The following is a 21,307-nucleotide window of genomic DNA, read 5'->3' on the forward strand; positions in this document are numbered from 1 at the left end:
TTTAATACTCAATTCATTTTTTTTCATTTTATTTTTAGGATGGTTTCATTTTTCAGGACAGAATGACACAAATACAAGTAACAATCTTCAGGGCTGGCTGAGACCACATTTATCTGCTCTCTCAAAGCATTAGCTCAGGCCCCAAAAGAGGAATTACAAATCTGAGAAGTTAGGGAAGATATATAGACTAGGGATTCTAATTAAACAAGGAAAATCATTAATGACACTGGTACTCTATTTTTCATAGTAATACTAATACAAATGTAACATTTTCAAATCAAGGAACCTGTCATTCCTTTCCTATTAGCTTTATAATCCCTATGAAATAAAATTATATAAAGGTGTAAACTGATATGCCTCTTTTAGAGACACTGCAATATAGAAGAATAATTGGTTTTTTTGTAAGCTGCTTCTGAGTTCTGCAGGCTTCATGGTACTTCAGAGCCCCAGTAATCGAGCAGTTCATGACAGAAGATAAAAGTGAAAAAGTAGACACAGAGATCTGTGAAGACTTCACCCATTTTGCTATAGGTATCCATTGATCGATTTATCACTTCAGCAGGAATTCCAGATAATAGAAGTGCTGCTGTCAATACTGTTGTCTTTATTTTCTTTTCACTCTGTAAAGACAAAGATTCAAATTAACTTTACATCTTTCAGCAGACTACATAAACTCTATAAAACATGATGAATTCTGCCTAACTGGTTTAGAGCTTGTTAAGAAAGTTTTAAAACAATATGCTAGCATTTACTGAGAATATAATAGGCAAATCAGTAAACTATAGGCAATAGCAGGTAAGATTCTATCAAAAATTTTTAAAAGGTGTCATCTTGGAAACAAGGCACAATTTGAAATATACATGATACCACAAGGCAAAAAACAGGAAAATCATTATTAGTTAGGACTTCAATAACTGCTAAATGAATGACACGGACAATGTGGCATTAGGGCTCAAAGGAGATAGAAATTGTCCCAGTTTTCTGTAAATAAAGGAATAATTCTATAGGAGGTAGAAAACAGCCTTCAAGAAGGAGCAGCACTTAGATTGGGAGAAATAAGATGAGAAATCTTATTTTAAGTCTCATGATAACAAAAGCCAGAGGCAGAAGAATGCTGATCATACTGGAGAACACTGAGTAATCTGTAACCATATCACAGGAATATCCTTAAAGGTCCTACATGATATGCAAAGAAATTCACACCTGATTACATGCACAACAGGAATCATCAGACAAGAATACTTTTGGGGGAAGAGAACATTTATTGTCTCATTTTTTAAAAAAAATTCAAAGTTGCTTTTTTTAAAAAAGTTATTGATTAGTATCAAGAAAACCACTCACATGGTTCAATAATTTTAGAAATATAAAAAGTTATGTCAGATATGGTGGTGCACCTGCAGTCCCAACTATTCAGGAAGCTCAAGTGGGAGGATGGCTTCAGCCCAGGAGTTTAAGACCAGCCTGGGCAACATAGAGGGACCCTGTCTAAAATAAATACATAAAAATTAAAAATAAAAGTTATAATTAACTAAGAAAAATGAAGCCCATGTCCACCAAGACACAGAGAAAGTTTCTTAGAAGTAAAACTTCGATTTTAGTCAAAATGACCCAAAACTGGGAACAGCCATGATATCCATCAACAGGAAATCAAATAAACAAATGGATTTATTTGTACTCCTGATTTATCACTCACCAAAATAAAATGGAATCAACTATAAACATACTCAAAAACTTGATGAATCTCAAAAATATCATGCAGAATTAAAGAAGGCTTATAAAAACACAAAAAGGAATAAATGATCCTATTAATTACTAAAAAAAACTAATTTATGGTGAGAAAAAGAAAATTAGACCTTTGTGGGAGAGGAACTGGGAGTGCCTGGAAAGGGACCCAATCAAACTTTCTGGGATGATACAAGGTTCTAAACCTTGAGTTTTGCCGGTTGTCAGAACTTATCAAATGGTTCACTTAGAACATGCACATTTCCTTTACAAAAAAGTTAACCTTAAATAAAAAGAACCAGCTAGTCAGTCTCAGCAACTTAGCAAGACCTTGTCTCAAAATAAAAAATAAAAATAAAGTAGGCATAGTGGTGTACGCCTGAATCCCAGCAGCTCTGGAGGCTGTGGCAGGAGGATCACAAGTTCAAAGCCATCCTCAGCAATTTAGCAAGGCCCTAAACAACTCAGAGACTCTGTTTCTAAATAAAATACAAAGTAGGGCTGAGGATGTGGCTCAGTGGTAAGACATCCCTGGGTTCTATCCCCCGTGCAAAAACAAAACAAAACAAAAAAGAACCAGCTGGGTAAGAGGATGTTCATCTATAATCCCAGTGACTAAGGAGTTTTGAGGAAAGAGGATTATAAATTCGAGGTCAGTCTCAGCAATTTAATGAAGTCCTAATAACTGAGCTAGAGTCTGTCTCAAAATTAAAAAAAAAAAATTTAAAAAAGGATTGGGAATATAGCTTTGTGGTAAAGCACCTCTAGATTTAATCCCCAGTAAACCCTCCCTAAAAAAATAAAAAGAACCATAAACATTGACTTGGAGTTAATGATATGTTAGAGGGGTGAAGTATACAGATATGTACATCTATAACATACTTTGAAATACAGCAAGAAAAATAAGATGGATTTGAAAATAGAAAATTCTATACATGACAAATATAATGAGAGGTTAATTACAGAATCTACATAGTAAAGATAGTGTTCACTGCACAATTCTTTCATTTGTGTATTTAAAAACTACTGCAGCATCTGGGCACATTGGCACATGCATGTAATCCCAGCTCCTCCAGAGGCTGAGGCAGAAGGATTCTAAAATTTGAGGCTAACACAGGAAGTTTAACTTAGACCCAGTCTCAAAGTAAAAAATAAAAAGGACTGGGGTTGGGAATGTAGCTAAGAGGTAGAGTGCCCTTGGATTCAATCCCCAGCACCACAAAGAAAAGGGGAAAAACCTACCATAACAAAACAGGCAGGGTGGAGCATGCCTGTAATCCCAGTGGCTGGGAGGCTGATTGCAAGTTCAAAGCCAGCCTAAGCAATTTAATGAGGCCCTAAGCAACTTAGTGAGACCTGTCTCAAAATTAAAAAAATAAAAAGGGATGAGATGTGGCTCAGTGGTTCAATCCCTGGTACAAAAAAAAGAAAGAAAGAAAGAAAGAAAGCACCATAACAAAATGTTGTTTTGTCGAAAGTGTAAAAGTCTCCCTTTTCTTGTTTCTCCCCCATTTACCTAGTAATCTATACACAACTCTGTTACTATTACTGTTAATAGTTTCATGAATATATAAACAAAATCAAATATGAATTATTTTGCATCCTTTTCACACACACAAAAAAGGAGTATGCTACAGATCATATTTCTACACTTTTTATTTTTCTCTTTTAATATTTCTTGGACAGCTTACCACTATGACTATAGGGAAAACTTCTTTTGTGTGTTTATGGTGCTGAGGATCAAACCCAGGGCCTTGTGTATGCTAGGCAAGTGCTCCAACTCTGAGCTACATCCTCAATGCAAGAATGAACTTATAGGCCAATGCTTTAATTAAAATGATATTTCTTTCTTTACTCTTTTACTTTCTGTATTTGACCAATTGAGCTTCAAAACACAAATATTTTAAATCCATCAAAACCAAAAACAGATCTATTGGCTCATTAGAAATGACTAAGCATGGGGTGAATGCCTGTAATCCCAGCAGCTGTGGAGGCTGTGGCAGGAGGATCAAGAGTTCAAAACCAGCCTCAGCAATTTGATGAGGCCCCAAGTGACTCAGCAAGACCCTATCTCTAAATAAATTATAAAAAAGGCTGGGGATATGGCTCAGTGGTTGAGCACCCCTAATATGAATCCCCAGTTCTAAAGAAAAAGAAATAACTAAGCAGGACTGAGGGTATTACTCAGCGGTAGAACACTGTCTAGCATGCATGAGACCCTGAGTTGGATCCCAGCACCACCCATACCAAAAAAAAAAAAAAGGCTAAGCAAACAGCCAACTAGTCATTTTTCAGCCAAAAAAATAAAAAATAAAAACCCTAAAAAACTCAAATAAAGATAAAGTGCATTGTTACCAAGTGTTCAATAAGGGACATAGTAAGATAGTCAAAATAATTTTATTTTATCTTTATTTATTTTTTAGGTGTAGATGGACACAACACAATGCCTTTATTTTTATGTGGTGCTGAGGATTGAACCCAGGTCCTGCCTGTGCTAGGCCAGCGCTCTACCGCAGAGCCACAATCCCAGCCCTCAAACCAATTTTAAAAATTTCTTTTATTATAAATAAAATGAATTACTAAAGTTAATTAGTAATTAAATTGAACACTTTTCTTAGACAAGTACTATTAATACTACCCTAAGGACCTCAAACCACATGGACCAACATTTTTGTAAAATATAATGAAAGTGTATGATAATATAAAAGTACTACGAAAATTCCTGATTATCCACTTTATTATTTTTGGGGAGTACCAGGGACTGTAGATGTATACACAGTCTTATGGAGCTCAAGTTGCCTGATATCCAAGATAACTTTACTTGTCTGACCAAGTTTTATGTGAGTTTTTTTGTTTGTTTGTTTTTGTTTTTTAACTCAGGGGCACTGGACCACTGAGCCACATCCCCATCCCTATTTTGTATTTTATTTAGAGACAGGGTCTCACTAAGTTGCTTAGTGCCTCGCTTTTGCTGAGGCTGGCTTTGAACTCACAATCTTCCTGCCTCAACCTCTTGAGCAGCTGGGACTGATTGCTCCATTCTGAACTTAATACATCTTGAGACATAATTAGTTTGAAGATCAGCACTGGCAGGCAAACCATACTTTGAGCATCACTGATCCAGAACACAAGTAGAACCACATAAAACTTGGTCAGACAAGTTTTGGTTTTGGTACTGGGGATTGAACCCAGAGGCACTTAACCACTGAGCCACATCCCCAGCCTTTTTTATTTATTTTGAGATGAGGTCTCCCTAAGTTGCTTAGGGCCTCATTAAGTTGCTGAGGGTGTTTCTGAACTTTCCATCCTCCTGCCTCAGCTTCCTGCGCTGCTGGAATTACATGTGTGAGCCACTGTGCCCTGCAGGATCATTTTTTTCTTTAAAGTTCTTAAAATTAGCTAGTCATGAATCAATCTAAATACATCACCAAACTTAGAAAAGATTTTAATTTACCTTGGGAAAATATTTGTACAGTCCCATGTACGCAAGTTGTAAAGTAAGAAATGGAGCAAATATGGACTGTGAAGATAAAAGATAAAATTAAATATTTCCAACATAATCATTTAAACCACAATAAACCAAACAGAAGCTATAAAATTCCAAGCAAAAAACTACAATAAAATACTAATTTAGTGGCTGAAAGTTATATAGTTCTTTCAATTTCCCCGAAGTCTTCTCTCATAAATATTTACTTTTAAAATTATTTATCAGTATACACTAGTGCTAGATATATAATAATACATCATGAATTTCCTTCACCTAGAAGGAACTGACAACCTGAAGCATACCTAAAAAGCCTAACACTCAAAATATACACCATTCATTCCTTAGACTTTGGGGCAAAGAATAACTCAGATGGCTACCATCTTAAGCCCTCAAATGAGGAGCTATTCACACTATAGATAAAATGACTTGATGATCTGGCTTCTTAGGCAAAATGGAAAAGATCAAAGTAACACTTAATTTACATAATTATTTCTAAAGTTAAAAATATTATGAAGGGAACCAAGGAGCAAAGATCACTAGATGGCATATTATAGTGAGAGCAGTGAGAACTAAACAATTGAAAAGTTCATAGTGAAGAAAACCAAAGCAAAGAAAAAAAAAAAAAAAAAGCTCCTGAAAAAACGAGGCACAAAAATGAGATGATGCTTTAAAAGCATGAAAGCACAGAGTCCTTTAGATAAGAGAGATAAAAGCAGCTACCTAGCTCACTAAATGTTAAAAGCATCATCAATCTTTGCTATAATTTATTATCAGGGAGAAAAAAAATCAGATCTGTTGATTGTAACTAAAGAAACATTTGCATAAAAAGATTTTCAAAAACTGTTTTGCTTAATGATATAAATCTTAATTACCTGGAAAATTTGTTTATGTGCCTGATATATGGTAGATATTCTTAAAATGTCTATTGAACGGAAATAGTTCTAAGAGCAAGATGCGAGTGAACTATGAGCTATACTTTTCTGCAGCCTTCCACTACTGTAAAATAACAGGACCACATCATGGTACAAAAAAGGCCTGTCATACTACTTCAACATTATGAAAATGTTGAAATACCTTTTGACACACAGGAACTCTATACTATTTGGAACTTAATATTTTTATATTGGCACTTAACCCTTTGGTTCTAGTATGAAACTGCCTGGATTTAATCTCAGCTGTCACTTAGATGCTGTGTGACCTTGGGCAAATGATTTAACCCGTGTCTTCATTCCTTTTTACAGATTTAAATGATATCTAGTTCATAAAGGATGAAAATTAAATAAATTATTACAAGCAAAGCACTTAATGGTAGCTGGCATAAAGAATACCTTTAATAATTATTAATAGGCTCTCATTCTATAACTATGGTGAATAATGAAGTTTATATAATACACCTCCAAATAGCTCCATAAATCTGGTAGATATTAACTTAATATTGGCAATTAATCCTGTGAATTAAAAGTACTTATCATATATACCCAACTTGCATTTTCCAAATTTAGTCAGTTTATAGCTCTTTCCTTACCAAATATTTGCAAACAAAAGCTCTGACGCCAAGAGCAAGAAGAGCACATCCCACCAATCTAAATATTCGAAAAGAGTCAAATTCTTCTGATGCACTTCCATCATCTGGATTGGGCTTTTCACTGATCAACTGTTTCCGTAATTTCATTGCTTCTTCAAATCTGGAAAGGTACTGTTCTAGGCCATGGTGAGAACCCCTCTGGACAGTGTCCGTGGTCAGGTCCCCTCTGTTTCGATGTCGGAGCTCAAGGTTGACATCATTACTGCACTCCGGTGGTTTAATAAAAGAGTCCAATTTGTCTCCCAGCTGGGTCCCCTTTACCTCCACAACACCACCCTGCTGGTCAGTTGTTCCTGGACTGACCGAGTCACCCAGCACTATTCGCTTTGAAACGGAAGGAATGCTGAGGGAGTTCAGTTTATCACTGTCCTGCTGCTTTGATTTTGCTTGACTTTCCTCTTCTAAGGGGGGAAAAAAAATTAAAAGCCTTTTGTTATTACACACACGTTATGTGTTAATATTTTTAAAATATGTTGCTGCAGCTAAAACTTGACAGTCACTAAATCAAAATACTGATTTTGCATAAAATAAAAACAAGTTCCTCTTTCTATACCATCAAATGATATCACCCAAGAGTATTCCTGCAGAGGAAATAATCCAAACTTTGTGGGTAGGAGATAAGACTAATAAACAAACTAGGAAAGATATTCAAGGATGGAAGAAGCTGTCAAGACCAACTTTGCATGGATAACATATTCCAGAAATACGACTGCATTGGTTGCACTAGCTTATTTGGTTAAAAATGCAAAGCCATTAAAGATTTTTAAGATCTGAATTTTAAAATAAAATTTCTGAATCCAGAGCCCTGTGAGCATAGGGTGTGGCATAGCCTACAACTATTGTTAGGCAGCCATTAGGGTAGCCATTAGTAAGTACTTACATAGTTTTAGGATGCTGCTGATTCAAAACAAAACAAAATAGAAATAAGTTTCAAAACAAAAGAACAAAATACAGAAAGATACTAAGTAGTCGGGTGCACACCTATAATACAGGGAGGCTGAGGCAGAAGGATTATAAATTCAAAGCCAGCCTCAGCAACTTGGCCAGACTCTGCTCTAAATAAAATGTAAAAAAAAAAAAAAAAAAGCTGGGGATGTGGCTCAGTGGTGAAGCACCTGTGGTACCAAAATGTGTGTGAATATATAAAAATATTATATATAACATATATATTATATATTACATACATGTTATTTATTATATATAATGTTATATACAATAAATAATGCTCTGAGAAAGAAAGAAGATCCTGATATTAACCATTAATGGAAAAACGTTTCTTCTAATGGTGCTCCTACATCTCATTTGAACTGTCTGAAGTTGACACTACCCAAGCCTCACAGAAGTCACGAAGATCTAAGGAGCTTGCAAAAACTGACTAAGGCAATCACTTAAGAACACACTTAAAATTTAAACTTAGACAATATTAGGGCATTCTAAGTGTTCAATTATATTCACTTCAAAAGCATTTATGGGACAAGTCTTTGGGTGAGAATGTACTTTCCTTTAGAGTGAAATGTGGTTCCCGAAATAAACCGCAGTAACCTCACCTAATGAGAGAAAAATCTCAGGTGAGGATGTCGCACCTGTTGGGTCTATAAAAGATGATCACTTTTCCCCCATCTCTTCTAGAAGGTCTGTTGGTCACAGTGTTAAGAGCACTGAACACCGACACCAAGATATGAGTCCCTGATCCACGTAGGATGGACGAGCAGGCAGTTCATAAAGACAAGAGTTATACAGCAAAAGGCAATAGAAAGTAGAGGCCGGGAAGGCAATGGAAGGAAAAGCAAGTGGAACAGATGGAAACGAAAACAATTGCCCTGAGGGGCGCGGTGGACAGGTCAGTCTGGGGATGAAATGTACGCCCTTCAAGAAAGGCGAGAGAGTAACGGGGCGGAGGGACTCAGGGGCCAAGGCTTTGCACCGGGTGGGGACAGTCTCAGCAAAGCTCCGGGAAAACTGCGCGGAGTGACCAGGACCGTCCTGGAGCTAAGGAGTGAGAACGGGGGGGGGGGCATCACTTATACGGGCAGGAGCAGAATGGAGGTCAGCGAGCAGGGTTTGGTCCACAACGTCAGTGCAGTGGAGGAGTGAGGGCAGAATGATCCTAAAGACCGTAAGGGGTGGGCGGAAAACTCAGGGAAAACCGAGGCGCTCACCTGCGCCGCTCCCGGGCCTGTGAAAGCCCATGATGCGGTTGATGCGCTGCTCCGAGTTCATGAGCAGCTTTCTCCGCCGAAGCTCCGCCCGACGCTGGGAAGCAGACATGCCTGAGCCCGCCGAGGCCCCAGGTCTGTCCCCGCCGTCGGTGGCCACGGTCACCGGCTCCATCCTTCCTCCACAGTGTGAGGGACCTGGCAGTGGTGAGAGAGGAGGTGTCGGCGCGGATGACTTAGGGCCGCAGAAAGCACGTCACCCTCCCACGGTAGGTCCGCCCCCCAGCGCGGTGCCAGAGTCGGTCGGCTGAGCACGCGCGGCCCGAGGGACCGCGCACAAGCTCTGGCCGCCATCTTGGGTGAGGGCAAAGAGAGCACGCGTCCCTACCCGCCTCGCGTGTTTCTCACTTATTTGCCTTCCCCGCTGTTGAGTCCCCTCCGCTGTTTATGCGGAGGTAAAGAAAACCAGCACTTGGCCTGACGGGTGGGCAAGGACGCCAGTGAGGAGCGGGTTCATGCTACATTATTGCCAGGAAGCAAAATGGAGATTGTAGCGTCAGGCGCCTGTCTCCAGACCTTCTGCGGTCTGCTCGCCGGCTGGGAAATACGTAACTGCGGGAGCGACGCCTGGGGGAGCATTGACTGGGATTTATTGGGGGGTGCCGATTCTCATCCTGAAACGCCCTTCTTTCGGAAACGCGCCCGGTTTCTTCTAGGCTTACATTCTTGTTCAAATGAGGTTTTCCCAAGAAAGCCTTCCATGCCCATTCTATCTAAATTAACAGAACTTTGAGTGTGTGTTTGGTACCGGGGATTGAACTCAGGGGCACTCGACCACTGAGCCACCTCCCCCGCCCTATTTTGTGTTTTATAGAGACGTGGTCTCACTGTGTTGCTTAGCACCTCGCTAAATTGCTGAGGCTGGCTTTGAACTCGCGGTTCTCCCGCCTTTGTCTCCTGAGCCGCTGGGATTACAGCGCACAGCACTCTGTGTTCCCTTGTTTTGCGTTGTTTCTCCTTCACTCTCAGTCACCTCCCCATGCTAAGTGTACTAATTTTGTGTGTGTCTTATAAAGGTAAAATTTCTAAGCTGACTCTAAGCTGCAAGAGTCTGAGTTAAAGTGTAAAAGACTGGGGATTGTAAGGTTTCTAAATTGAAAGGCTTGGGCTAAAAATAATAATAATAGGCCAGGTATTGTTAAAATTCCTCTGCTACCCCCAGAACCTGTAATCTCTGTAGCTGTTAGAACAATACCTGAACTGCCCAGTAAATATTTCCATTGATTCCCTGGTTGTTTATTAGCTAAGGGCTCCAAATAGCTCAGATGTAAGCATCCAGGCCACAAAACCAATCAGTTTAAATGTGTACCCCACTCAGGGGTGACCAATCACCCCTGCCCAGATTGTTCCCGCCAATAGATGTACTAATCATGGCTCAGGGTTGTTGTTCAATTTCCCGCGCCTCAAGATGATTTGTTCTGATGTATGCAAAGCCCCCCACCCTCTCCAAAAAGTGTACTTAAGCTCTGCTTGACCTCTGCTCTGGGCTCTGGGCTGCTCTCCCTTCCTGAATGAGCCTTGAGCCCCAGCATGCTGGTTCAATAAAACTTCCCCCTGCAATTGCATGAGGCTGGTCTCTTGTGTGGTCTCTCCCTCCGACACTCCGCTGGACCCTTACAGTCTCACTAGCTGGAATGCAAGCTGGGTGAAGGCAAGCCTTGTTTTGTCCACCGCTGCAGTTCCTAGAACAGCGAATGCACGACAGGCCTATTTACTCCTCAGGCCCAGTAGGCGAAACGTTGAGGGCCCCTAGTAATTTGGGAGCCCATGAAAACGCTTTGATTTTAGTTTCTCTTAGTATCAGAGGAAACAATTATTATCATATAATAACGAGCCAAATCTGAGTTATAGTCGTCTTTAATAGCAGCACAGTTATAAAATATTTTAAGTAAGTTTACATGGAGGCAGGAGCCCGCGGGCAAAATTGCCAATGTTAGGTAGGACTTAAGGACGCCAAAATGGCAGAGGCAGGGTAGTAAGAAGGACATGGCTGGAGGACAAGACAGAAGACTGGTCACGTCCCTGTTTACCTTAAGTCCCGTTACCATGACAACTCCCACCACTGTATCACCATGACAACGCCAGCCACAGGTTTGGTGTTTTAAAGTGACCAGTGGGGGTAAATTAGACAGTATTCTAATTAGGTTTTCTAAAGTAACCAATGGGGAAATTGGACAATAATCAGGTATCATAAGGTAACCAGTGGGTAAGGTCTTCAATCAGGTCAGTATAGGGAAGGGAACACCTCATAGCTAAGCATATAAGACACTGATTTCCAGACATCAGGACCTTGAGTCTCTCTTGCTGGGCCCACTCTGCTACTTCCACCTTTAATAAATCTGTGCATTGCCTGTGACTTCTGTGTGTCTTGCTCAATTCTTTCTTTTGCACACCAAGGATCTGGACCCTGACAATAACACCATGGGCCCAGGAAAATAAAAATGTAATCCTTGCATTCAGTAATCAACTAAGTGAAAGACCCCATCAACACTTGCTAAGAGGGGACCACGGCCAGGTCCCTGAGGCTCCAGTGTAAATCAGCCTGTTGGGCTCCTTGCAAGGAAACATGGTACAGGATTGAGATAGGAATCTGAGATTACCAACAGCAAAAGATAAATCGAGTCTCTAAAGAGAAGTGCCAGGGCTGGGGATGTGGCTCTGTGCTAGAGTACTTGCCTGTTGCCTGGCATACACAAAATCTCAGGTTCAGCCCAACCACCATGGGGGAGGGGGGGGAGGAGAGAGAGAGAGAGAGAGACAGCCATTCCCATAAACCATTGGAATGCAGAAAACCCCCCCAAGAACTGTTTGAATGTGAAACAAGCAGCAAGCACTCCTGAGCAACCCAGTCTTTGGCTTGTCATTGCCCACAAAAGGTAACCCCCCCAACAAAGTGGTTGCTTCTTCTCCCTTGCTCAGAAGGCTGAGGCAGGAGCCAAGTTCAAAGTCAGCCTTAGCAAAATCTACTTACTGAGCGACTCAGTGAGGCCCTGTCTCTAAATAAAATACAAAAAGGACTGGGGATGTAGCTCATTGTTAAGTGTCCCTGAGTTCAATCCCTAGTACTGAAAAGAAAAAAAAAATCAGTTTATCACTGAGTATAGTGTCACACACTTGTAATCCTGGGAGGCTGAGGGAAAAGGATCGCTAGTACAAGGTCTGTGGTATTTTTGTTGCTCAATTTAAGTTCGTTTTCATTTTTATTTTGTTTTCTTTTAACAATGTTGGGGATTGAACCCAGTGCCCCTGTATCACTGAACTACATCCCAAGTCCTTTTTTAAAAATTTCATTTCAAGATAGGGTCTCTCTAAATTGCCTATGCTGATCCTGAATTTGAGAGCTTCCTGCTTCAGCCTTCCAAGTGGCTGGATTGCAGGGGATATTGCATAGATGTACAACATAGCGCCACTAAGTGACTGGCTAGTTATTCACTTTGCTTTCAACAACCAGTCACTGTAAGCTCTTTCAATTGACTTTATTGAATAGCCAAATTGATATATTAGCACAGATCAAATGATTGCTTGGATTACAATGCATGTGTGTGTGTGTGTGTGTGTGTGTGTGTGTTTTGCTGGGAATCGAACCCAGGACCTTGTACAAACAAGGCAAGCACTCTATCCACTGAGCTATATCCCCAGCCCCAATATTTTTTTTTTTTTTTTTTTTTTGGTGCCAGGGATTGAACTCAGGGATGCTTAACCACTGACCTACATCCTATTCCTTTTTATTTTTTATTTTGAGACAGAATATCACTGAATTGCTTAGGGCTTCACTAAATTGCTGAGGCTGGCTTTGAATTTGTAATCCTCCTGCCTCAGCTTCCCAAATTGCTGGAATTACAGGCATGTGCCACCATGTCCGGCAGTATTAATTTTTTATATATAAGAATAAAACAGTGAAAACTACAAACTGCACAAAGGAAGACAAATCTTGTTTCTAACATTTGAGAGAATAGAGATTTAACCCCCACTGGTAATCAATAATAACTTGAATTTGAGAATAAGAATTTAATTTTACAACATTATATATTATTTATAAAATTAAAAATTCTATATAAGGATTATATATGCAATAGTTACAACATTTAAAAAATTTTTTTTTTAGTTGTAGATGGACACAATAGCTTTATTTATTTATTTATTTTATGTGGTACTGAGGATCATACCCAGTGCCTCACATGTGCAAGGCAGGTACTTCTATCACTGAGCTACAGTCCCAGCCTCTAGTTAACAACATTTTGAAGTCACATTTGGTGATCCTCTAGATAATAACTGTTATGCATATTTGATTAAGAGAAACACTTTCTTTATTTTGGTTGGAGATGAAACTCAGTGATAGAGCACTCACCCAGGGTCCAATCACAGTATAAAAAAACAACAAACAAACAAAAATATTGTTATTCTAAAGGTTGCAAAATAATCTAATAGACTCAATTCGTTACACTAAAAACAATAAAATTTTTACAATCTAAAATAAATGATACTCCTTGAGTGAATGTTATTATCAGACTTACAGAAGTGTTATTTTAAAAACTCTAGAAATTAGAAAAAGTACTTTTTATGGTAGAACTGAAAAATTTAGATTCATATACCAAGATTGCTGTTGTTTGTTACTTTAGTAGTCTTTAGTAGTTATAGAGCTGTAGAAAATTCAAGGATCCTTGGGTTGGGGGTTGTGGCTCAGTGATAGAATGTTTGCCTAGTACATATGAGGCACTGGGGTTGATCCCCAGCACCACATAAAAATCAATAAATAAAATAGAAGTATTTAAAAAAAATTCAAGGATCTTTCATAATTTACAACTGTATCTTTTAAAATGTGTCATAGTAGAATTATTATTTGCTTTACATCAAAAAAAAGAAAAGATGACTGCAGATAGTTTCTTACTGTCCCCTGCAAAACCTTAGAAAACATTGAATATTCCCCAAAAGTTCATTCATTCTCTTTTTGTTTTTTTGGGGATTGAACTCGGGGGCACTTAATCACTGAGACACATCCCCAGCCCTATTTTGTATTTTATTTAGAGTCATGGTCTCTCTGAGTTGCTTACTTAGTACCTCGATTTTGTTGAGGCTGGATTTCAACTCAAGATCCTCCTGCCTCAATCTCCTGAGCCACTAGGATTATGGGTGTGCATCATCACACAGGCTCATTTGTTCTCTCATTTTTAAGGTCTGTAAACAAGTCAAAATAACACCTGGTATTTTGCCAGGGGAATGTTAGAGTTGTAAACAAGTCTGGATGGTGCCTGGCAAAATGCCAGAGGGAGTGGTTTGAGAAGTAAGAAAAGTGAGCCATTAAGTGTGGAGATTCCTTATTGGTTGACTGATGTATCTACTTTATGCTAATTAAGCTGTGTGGAATGTATAAATAGCTCTGTTGTCCTACAATAAACGGCTTCCACTCCTGCTGTATCAATCTACAGAAGTTATTCGTCGTCCCCCCCCCCACCTTATTTTGCTGCAGGCGGACTGCGGCACTTATTATCTGGAAAACAAATATTGTGAATCCCAATTAATTTTTTTTTTTTTACTTTTCTGGGACTGAGGATTGAACCCAGGTATGCTTTACCACTAAGCTCCACCCCCAGCCTGTTTTTATTTTTAAAAATTTTTAGACAGGGACTTGATAGATTACTTAGGGCCTTTCCAGATTGGTAAGGCTGGCCTTGAAATTGCAATCCTCCTGCCTGAGCCTCCTGAGTCACTGCGATTCCAGGTGTGTGCTACCACACCTGGCTGAACTTTATGTTTTTTTTAACTGTTATAAAATTACTTTGGATTGTGCATATTACACAATATCTAAAATGTTTTTTTGGGGTGGGTACCAGGGATTGAACTCAGGGGCACTAGACCACTGAGCCATATCCCCAGCCTTTAAAATATTTTTTAAAGTAAATTTGTGAAATATATGCTAACACAGCATGCAGTAATAACAAGAGTCATATTATTACCCTATATACCTATATAACTATATGACCGATGGGATTCTACACCATGCATAATCAGAAGAATGAGAAATTATACTCCATTATATATGCTATATCAAAATGCATTCTACTATCATGTATAACTAATTAAAACAAATACCAAAAAATTTTTTAAAAAGTTCTGTTAGACACTAAATGTTTTTGTATCCTCCCCCCACCACATACAAAAATTATGTGTTGAAGCCTTAGCCCCTAAAGGAATTATATTTGGAAGCAGAATCTATGAGGAGGTGATAAGGTTAAATGAGGTCATAAGGGTGGGGCTCTAAAGTAACAGTGTGATAACCTTATAAGAAGTGACAAATACATCAGATCCCTCTGTCTTTCCACCATGCAAGAACACAGTGAGAAGGAAAGCTGTCTGAAAGCCTGGAAGAGATTTCTCACTAGCAACTGAATCAGCTGGTACCTTATCTTGGACCTATAGCCTGTAGGGAACTGTAAGGAATAAAACTGTGAAAAATAAAGTTCTGTTGTTTAAGCCAAAAAACAACAACAACAAAAAAAATAATAACCAAGCACTTCAGAGTAGTGCATGCTTGTAATCCCATTGGCTCAGGAGGCCAAGGCAGGAGGATCACGAATTTGAGGTCATCCTCATCGACTTAGTGAGTCCCTGTATCAATAAAAAATAAAAAGGACCTGGGATGTAGCTTAGTTGTAAAGTGTCCCTGATTTCAGTCCCCAGTACCAATGGAAGAAAAAAAAAAGTAATATCCATTTAGGAGGCAGTGAGGCACAAGGAAGATTATCCCTAGAAGCATAAATGTTTCTCTCTGTAAGATTCTTTAAGAATGGACCTAGGAATGTCAATACATAAATCACATTGAGAAGAAAATTTTAATTCTTTAAAAGAACATCAGTGTGTTATGACTTTGCTTCTTAAAAAGAGGGGTAAATATAAATTTGATTTGTTAAAATTTGAAAATTGCTTCCTAATATATCAAGCAGCTTTCAAGAAAATTTTCAGTTGAATGCGCCACTTGAACGATGAAAACAAATTTTAATCCTATTTAAGGAAGATGATATTTTCAAGAAACCCAATTATTCTGATCCATCTGGTAAACAGTAGTTGTATACTCCTGAAGGGACCATCCTAAACATTTCAGTTAAAGTTAGCCCATATGGATATAAATCTGAAAGTTACTGTTTCATTAAAACTTAATTATTAAACACCTTAGAAAAATGTTGCTGAAACATTTGAGATAGCATTTAAGAGAACTTTAATTTCTTTCACTGATCCTCCTTTTGCCAACACTTACTATGTATCAGAGAGCAGAAATGTATCCAGCAAAACCCCACAAGACCCAGGAGTAGTGGCATGCCTGTGATCCCAGCGACCCAGGAGGCTGAAGCAGAAGGACTACAAGTTCAAGGCCAGCTTCAGCAATTCAGCAAGGCTCTAAGCAACTTAACAAGGACCTATCTTTAAAATAAATAAATAAATAAATAAACAAACAAATAAATAAATAAGGAACTGGGGATGTAACTCAGCCGTAAACCATCTCTGGGTTCAATTTCCAGTACCAGAGGGGGCTGGGACGTGGCTGAAGTGGTAGCGTGCTCGCCTGGCATGCGTGCGGCCCGGGTTCGATCCTCAGCACCACATACCAACAAAGATGTTGTGTCCGCCGAGAACTAAAAAATAAATATTAAAAATTCTCTCTCTCTCTCTCTCTCTCTCTCCTCTCTCACTCTCTCTTAAAAAAAAAAAAATCAATTTCCAGTACCAGAAACAAACAATTTTAAAAAAGAAAAATGTCAAAAATCAAGACAATTAAAATTTCTCATTTCTCTATTATCACTGTCAGTTCCAATATATTTATGAAAACAGCTGAAAGGGTTTTCACTGAATATTAAAATAGTATGGCATGTCTTCTGCAGCCAAACCAGAAAATCACCTAATTACAGCTTTCACTTCGAATCAAAGTGATATTGTCCTTCAACCATAGAGAACACTTAAAGCTTGAACACTTTCCTTCAAATTCTTCTCAACCTAGACTACACTTAGTTTACTCTAGTTTTAATTAACATGATGCTCCTTTGTCTTCCTTAAAGAAAGAAAAGAAGTATGGGGAATGAATTCTAGTTTTTCTACATTCTATTTATTTATTTTTTTTGTATTTTCTGATTTTAAAAAGACCATTGTCACAGGGCACAGTGACACATGCCTATAATCCCAGTGGTTTGGGAAGCTGAGTCAGGAGGATCTCAAATTCAAAGCCAGCCTCTGCAACTTAGTAAGACCCTGTCTCAAAATAAAAAATGGATGTGGCTCAGTGGCTAAGCACCCTTGGGTTCAATTCCTGGTTAAAAAAAAAAAAAAAAGATCATTGTCAATAGACTTGTAACTTCCTTGCAATGCTTGGTGTTTTGGGATTTTAAATGTAACAACCAAAATATCAGAAAAATAAAAATGATAAATAAACATGTGGAACACAAAAGTCTTTATTTTACCAAAATTCTTTGCCTCTGCAATATTGCCTTTTCTTATTTCAATACATGATAACTCAAATATAATTGGCAACAAAGAATAAAGGTATCTAATCATATGTAGATATACTTTGGTTGTTTTGTTTTGTTGGCACTGGGGGGTTGAACCAAGAGCTTCACACGTGCTAGGCAAGTGCCCTGCTACTGAGCTATATCCCCAGTCCATTAATATTTTAGGAACAAAAATACCAAAAACAATAGTTCAGAGTTGATTGTTTTGGTCTCTGCTATTGTCCTCTATTGTTTATAGTTTACTGAAATCACGGCGAAAACATCTTTATCATCAATGTAGTTCATAAACACAAAAGGAAGGAATTACATACATCCAAGAATCCTGAATGGTTACAATTTCCTTAGGAATAACTAGATCAAGTTTCTTTATTCATTCATTTATTTACTTGCTGTGGATATACAAGAACTCATAATTTGATAATATGAAAGTGCAGATTCTGTTATGTCTTTGTGTGTGTGTATTGAATCTGGAGTTGCTTCATCAATGAGATAATATCTAGCCATTGTGTTATTTTGAGATGGGGGTCTTGCTAAGTTTTGGAGGCTGGCCTTGAATTTGTGATCCTCCTGTCTCAGCCTCCTAAGTCACTGGCAGTGCAAGTCTATGCTACTGCACCAATTCCTTGAAGGAAGTTTGCTTTCATTGGACTCTCATCCCTTAGGAATAAAAGACAAAAATATTTATATACATCAAATAAAATGTAAAAGTAAAGCAGTGGATTTCTTACAGGCTTTTGATTTACCATGATAACTGTCACAATATTTATCCAACAGCTACTTCTAGAGGCTTTCTCTGAGAGTATTTGATGACTATATACGTGATGTAAAACATCATGTCATTTGGGGTAAAAGCTTTGATGGAATTAGGATACATAGTTAAGCTTTTATAAAATATTTTTTAGTTATACAGAGATGCAATATCTTTATTTTGTTTATTCATTTTTATGTGGTGCTGAGGATCGAACCCAGTGCCTCACATGTGCAAGGCAAGCACTCTGCCACTGAGCCACAAGCCCAGCCCCAATAGTTAAGTGACATTTAGAATTAATTGGTGTTATGGTTTCGATATGAGATGTTCCCTAAAAGCTCGTGCGTTACAGAATACAAGAAAGTTTAGAGGTAAATTGATTGGGTTTTGATAGTCTTAATCCAATGAGTGCATTAATTCACTTTAGTGGATTAACTGACTGGGTGATGATTGTAGGCCGGGAGGGTGTGGCTGGAGAAAGTAGGTCACTGGAGGCGATTGGCTTAAGCTTTGTTTATTTAAATAAATAAACAACAATTGCACTGGTCAATTTGACATGTCTCTATTCCTTGGATCTGTCTAGAGATTTGTCTTAGAGAAATTAAATAAAGACACTATTTTCAGAAACTTTTCTAAACCAAACTTTCTTGATATAGACCTAGAAAAGAAACAAAGTATAAAGTTTTAAATAATAAGCAAATGCTTCCTTGTTTCTGTACAGGACTGAATATGATCAAACTTAAAAACCTTCAAGGAAAAGCCACTAAAAAAAGGAATTAACCTCACCTCAGATGAGATTGTCAACTCTATACAAATTGGGAAACACTGTGTGCATAAGGTAAACCTGTGAGAGGGATCATTGCCCTAAATGTCAGGAACAGCAGAGTCTAACAGGCAGATCACCCCATGACCAGACTGCCTGCCTACCTGGGAGCAATCAGTCCAGGACAGGAAATGAGGTCGCCTCCCCCACACAGGATAATCATCTCATGATAAAACCTGGATCGCCCCTTCCAGCAATAATGACTTCTCTGCAATCACCTGCAGAACCAGACTTGAGATAACGATCAGCCAAACCAACAGTTTGAACAGGACTGCTTAAATATTGGAGCCTCCTGCTGGCTGCTTCAGGTCTTCCTCTATTTAATTCTGAAGCCCTTGTCAGTACTCTAGAGACGTTTGATCCCCCTTATTTTCCTAACATAGCTGTAGTGAATAAATTATTTTCCCACCTTTCACTATTATTGTGGGGGGAGGGGTGTACCAGGGATTGAACTCTCGGCACTCGACCACTGAGCCACATCCCCAGCCCTATTTTGTATTTTATTTAGAGACAGGGTCTCACTGAGTTGCTTAGTGCCTCATTTTTACTGAGGCTGGCTTTGAACTCATGCTCCTCATGCTGTAGCCTCCCAAGCCTCTGGGATTATAGGCCTGTGCCACCACACCCAGATTTCACCATTATTTTTTTCTGTTTGGTTTCTGGCCTGGCTGGACCTGTTGGGACTCTCCAAAGTCAGACAAGGGCTGATTTTCCACTTGACACATAGCAAAAATGTGTTTCTCTAGATTCACATTTGTCCCAACCTGGAATGATTTGTATACAAAAACAAAATCCTTATATCCTCAAGAAAAGACATTTTTTAAAAATGCAGCTGGGCATAGTGGCATAATCAGTGGCTCAGGAGGATCTCAAGTTCAAAGTAATTTAGCAAGATCCTGTCTCAAAATAAAAAGGGTCTGGTTGTGGCTCAGGTTAAGCCCCCTTGGGTTCAATTCCAGGTACAAAACAAAACACCAGAACTTTGTAAATGTCAGTTGTTAAAAGAATATCTTTAGACAATCTGGCAGCAGTAACACACACCTGTAATCCCAGAGACTCAGGAGGTTGAGGCAGGAGGATCCCAAATTTGAGGCCAGCCTTGGCAAGTTCAAGGCCAACCTCAGCAATTTAGCAAGACCCTGTCTCAAACTACAAACATAAAAAGGCTGGGGAATGTAGCTTAGCAGTAAAATGCCCTTTGGTTCAGTCCCTAGCCCGTGTGTGTGTGTGTGTGTGTGTGTGTGTGTGTGTGTGTGTGTTTGTGTGTGTGTGAGAGAGACAGAGAGAGAGAGAGAGAGAGAGAGAGAGAGAGAAAGCAGATTTAAAGATCAAGAAGTTTAATCTAACTGAAGGGAAAGAGCAGAAAAGAACTAAAGAAAGAATCACATGTGTACCTCTTCCTTCTTTTTTTAAAAAATTGTTTTTTACTTTCTCACTAAATTGGAAAGGCTGGCCTCAAACTTGTCATCCTCCTGCCTTAGCTTCCCGAGTTACTAGGATTACAGGAATATGCCATTATGTCCAGCAACCAGCCTTCTCCTTCTTTTAAAATTCAGTTTTTATAATGACAAATTATAAAATTATCAAATTATAAATTTTATAATTGACAAATTTTGATTGTATATATTTATGGGGTAGAAAGTGGTATGATATTGTATATAATGTGAAATGACTGAATAGAGCTAATTAACAATCCATCACCTCAACTATTTTTTATGTATTGCTCCTGTCTAACTAAAACATTGTACCCTTTGACCAACATCTTCCTGTTCCCTCACACCCCTCAGTCTTTGGTAACCATGCCTGTAATCCTAGCTACTTGGGACACTGAGGCAGGAAGATTGCAAGTTCAAGGCCAGTCTGGGTAACTGCCGCAGTCTGGCTGGGCAAAAACCCGGAAGGTGACAAGCAACTTGTGAAGGTTGAAACAGTGGGAGCCCCTTTATTACGGGACAGCAGAGGTATATATACCCAACTAATTACACACAGCTTAACTTAATTAACATCATCTAGATACAGCAGTCAGTCATTAAGGAATCCTCATCATCTTAATGGCTCGGTGGTGTTGGCTCACAAACCACTCCTCCTGGCAAAGTGCCAGGTGCCATCTTGACTTGGTTGTGGCCCTCAACAGGTAACTCAGCAAGACCTCATCTCAGAATGAGAAGGAAAAGGAGAAGGAGCAGTTGCTCTGGAGTATGACACACTGAATTAAGTTTGATCTCTCTCTC

At 38.9% G+C, this 21,307-nt stretch overlaps 1 protein-coding gene and 1 long non-coding RNA gene across 3 annotated transcripts in view; one reads left to right on the top strand and one right to left on the bottom strand.

Moving 5' to 3' along the window:
* Camlg (calcium modulating ligand) lies at positions 1 to 9,125 on the bottom strand. Its single transcript, XM_005333183.4, has 4 exons — positions 8,954 to 9,125; positions 6,735 to 7,195; positions 5,177 to 5,242; positions 1 to 620 (listed from the first exon to the last, which is right to left on the bottom strand). Exons 1-4 carry the CDS (start codon positions 9,123 to 9,125, stop codon positions 429 to 431), a joined length of 891 nt encoding a protein of 296 aa, XP_005333240.2. The 3' UTR covers positions 1 to 428.
* The window catches only part of LOC106145124 (uncharacterized), a 27,275-nt gene continuing 15,047 nt past the window's right edge, over positions 9,080 to 21,307 (top strand). Inside the window, exons 1-2 of one of the 2 annotated variants that reach the window (XR_013438617.1) lie at positions 9,082 to 9,219; positions 18,975 to 19,091. This is a non-coding gene — a long non-coding RNA (uncharacterized LOC106145124). Of the gene's footprint in view, positions 9,220 to 18,974; positions 19,092 to 21,307 lie in introns of both variants that reach the window. The other variant, XR_013438616.1, reaches the window with a different exon arrangement.

Source organism: Ictidomys tridecemlineatus, chromosome 1 (assembly GCF_052094955.1).
Source record: "Ictidomys tridecemlineatus isolate mIctTri1 chromosome 1, mIctTri1.hap1, whole genome shotgun sequence".
Classification (NCBI taxonomy): domain Eukaryota; kingdom Metazoa; phylum Chordata; class Mammalia; order Rodentia; family Sciuridae; genus Ictidomys; species Ictidomys tridecemlineatus.

Bases quoted from the DNA above. Each gene is read 5' to 3' on its own strand.
- Camlg (XM_005333183.4), bottom strand. From the start codon at position 9,125: ATGGAGCCGGTGACCGTGGCCACCGACGGCGGGGACAGACCTGGGGCC. The intron at 7,196-8,953 runs GTGAGCGCCTCG...TTCCCCCCTTAG, and splicing joins CAGGCCCGGGAGCGGCGCAG to AAGAGGAAAGTCAAGCAAAA. The intron at 621-5,176 runs GTAAATTAAAAT...TTGTCTTTACAG, and splicing joins TGTACAAATATTTTCCCAAG to AGTGAAAAGAAAATAAAGAC.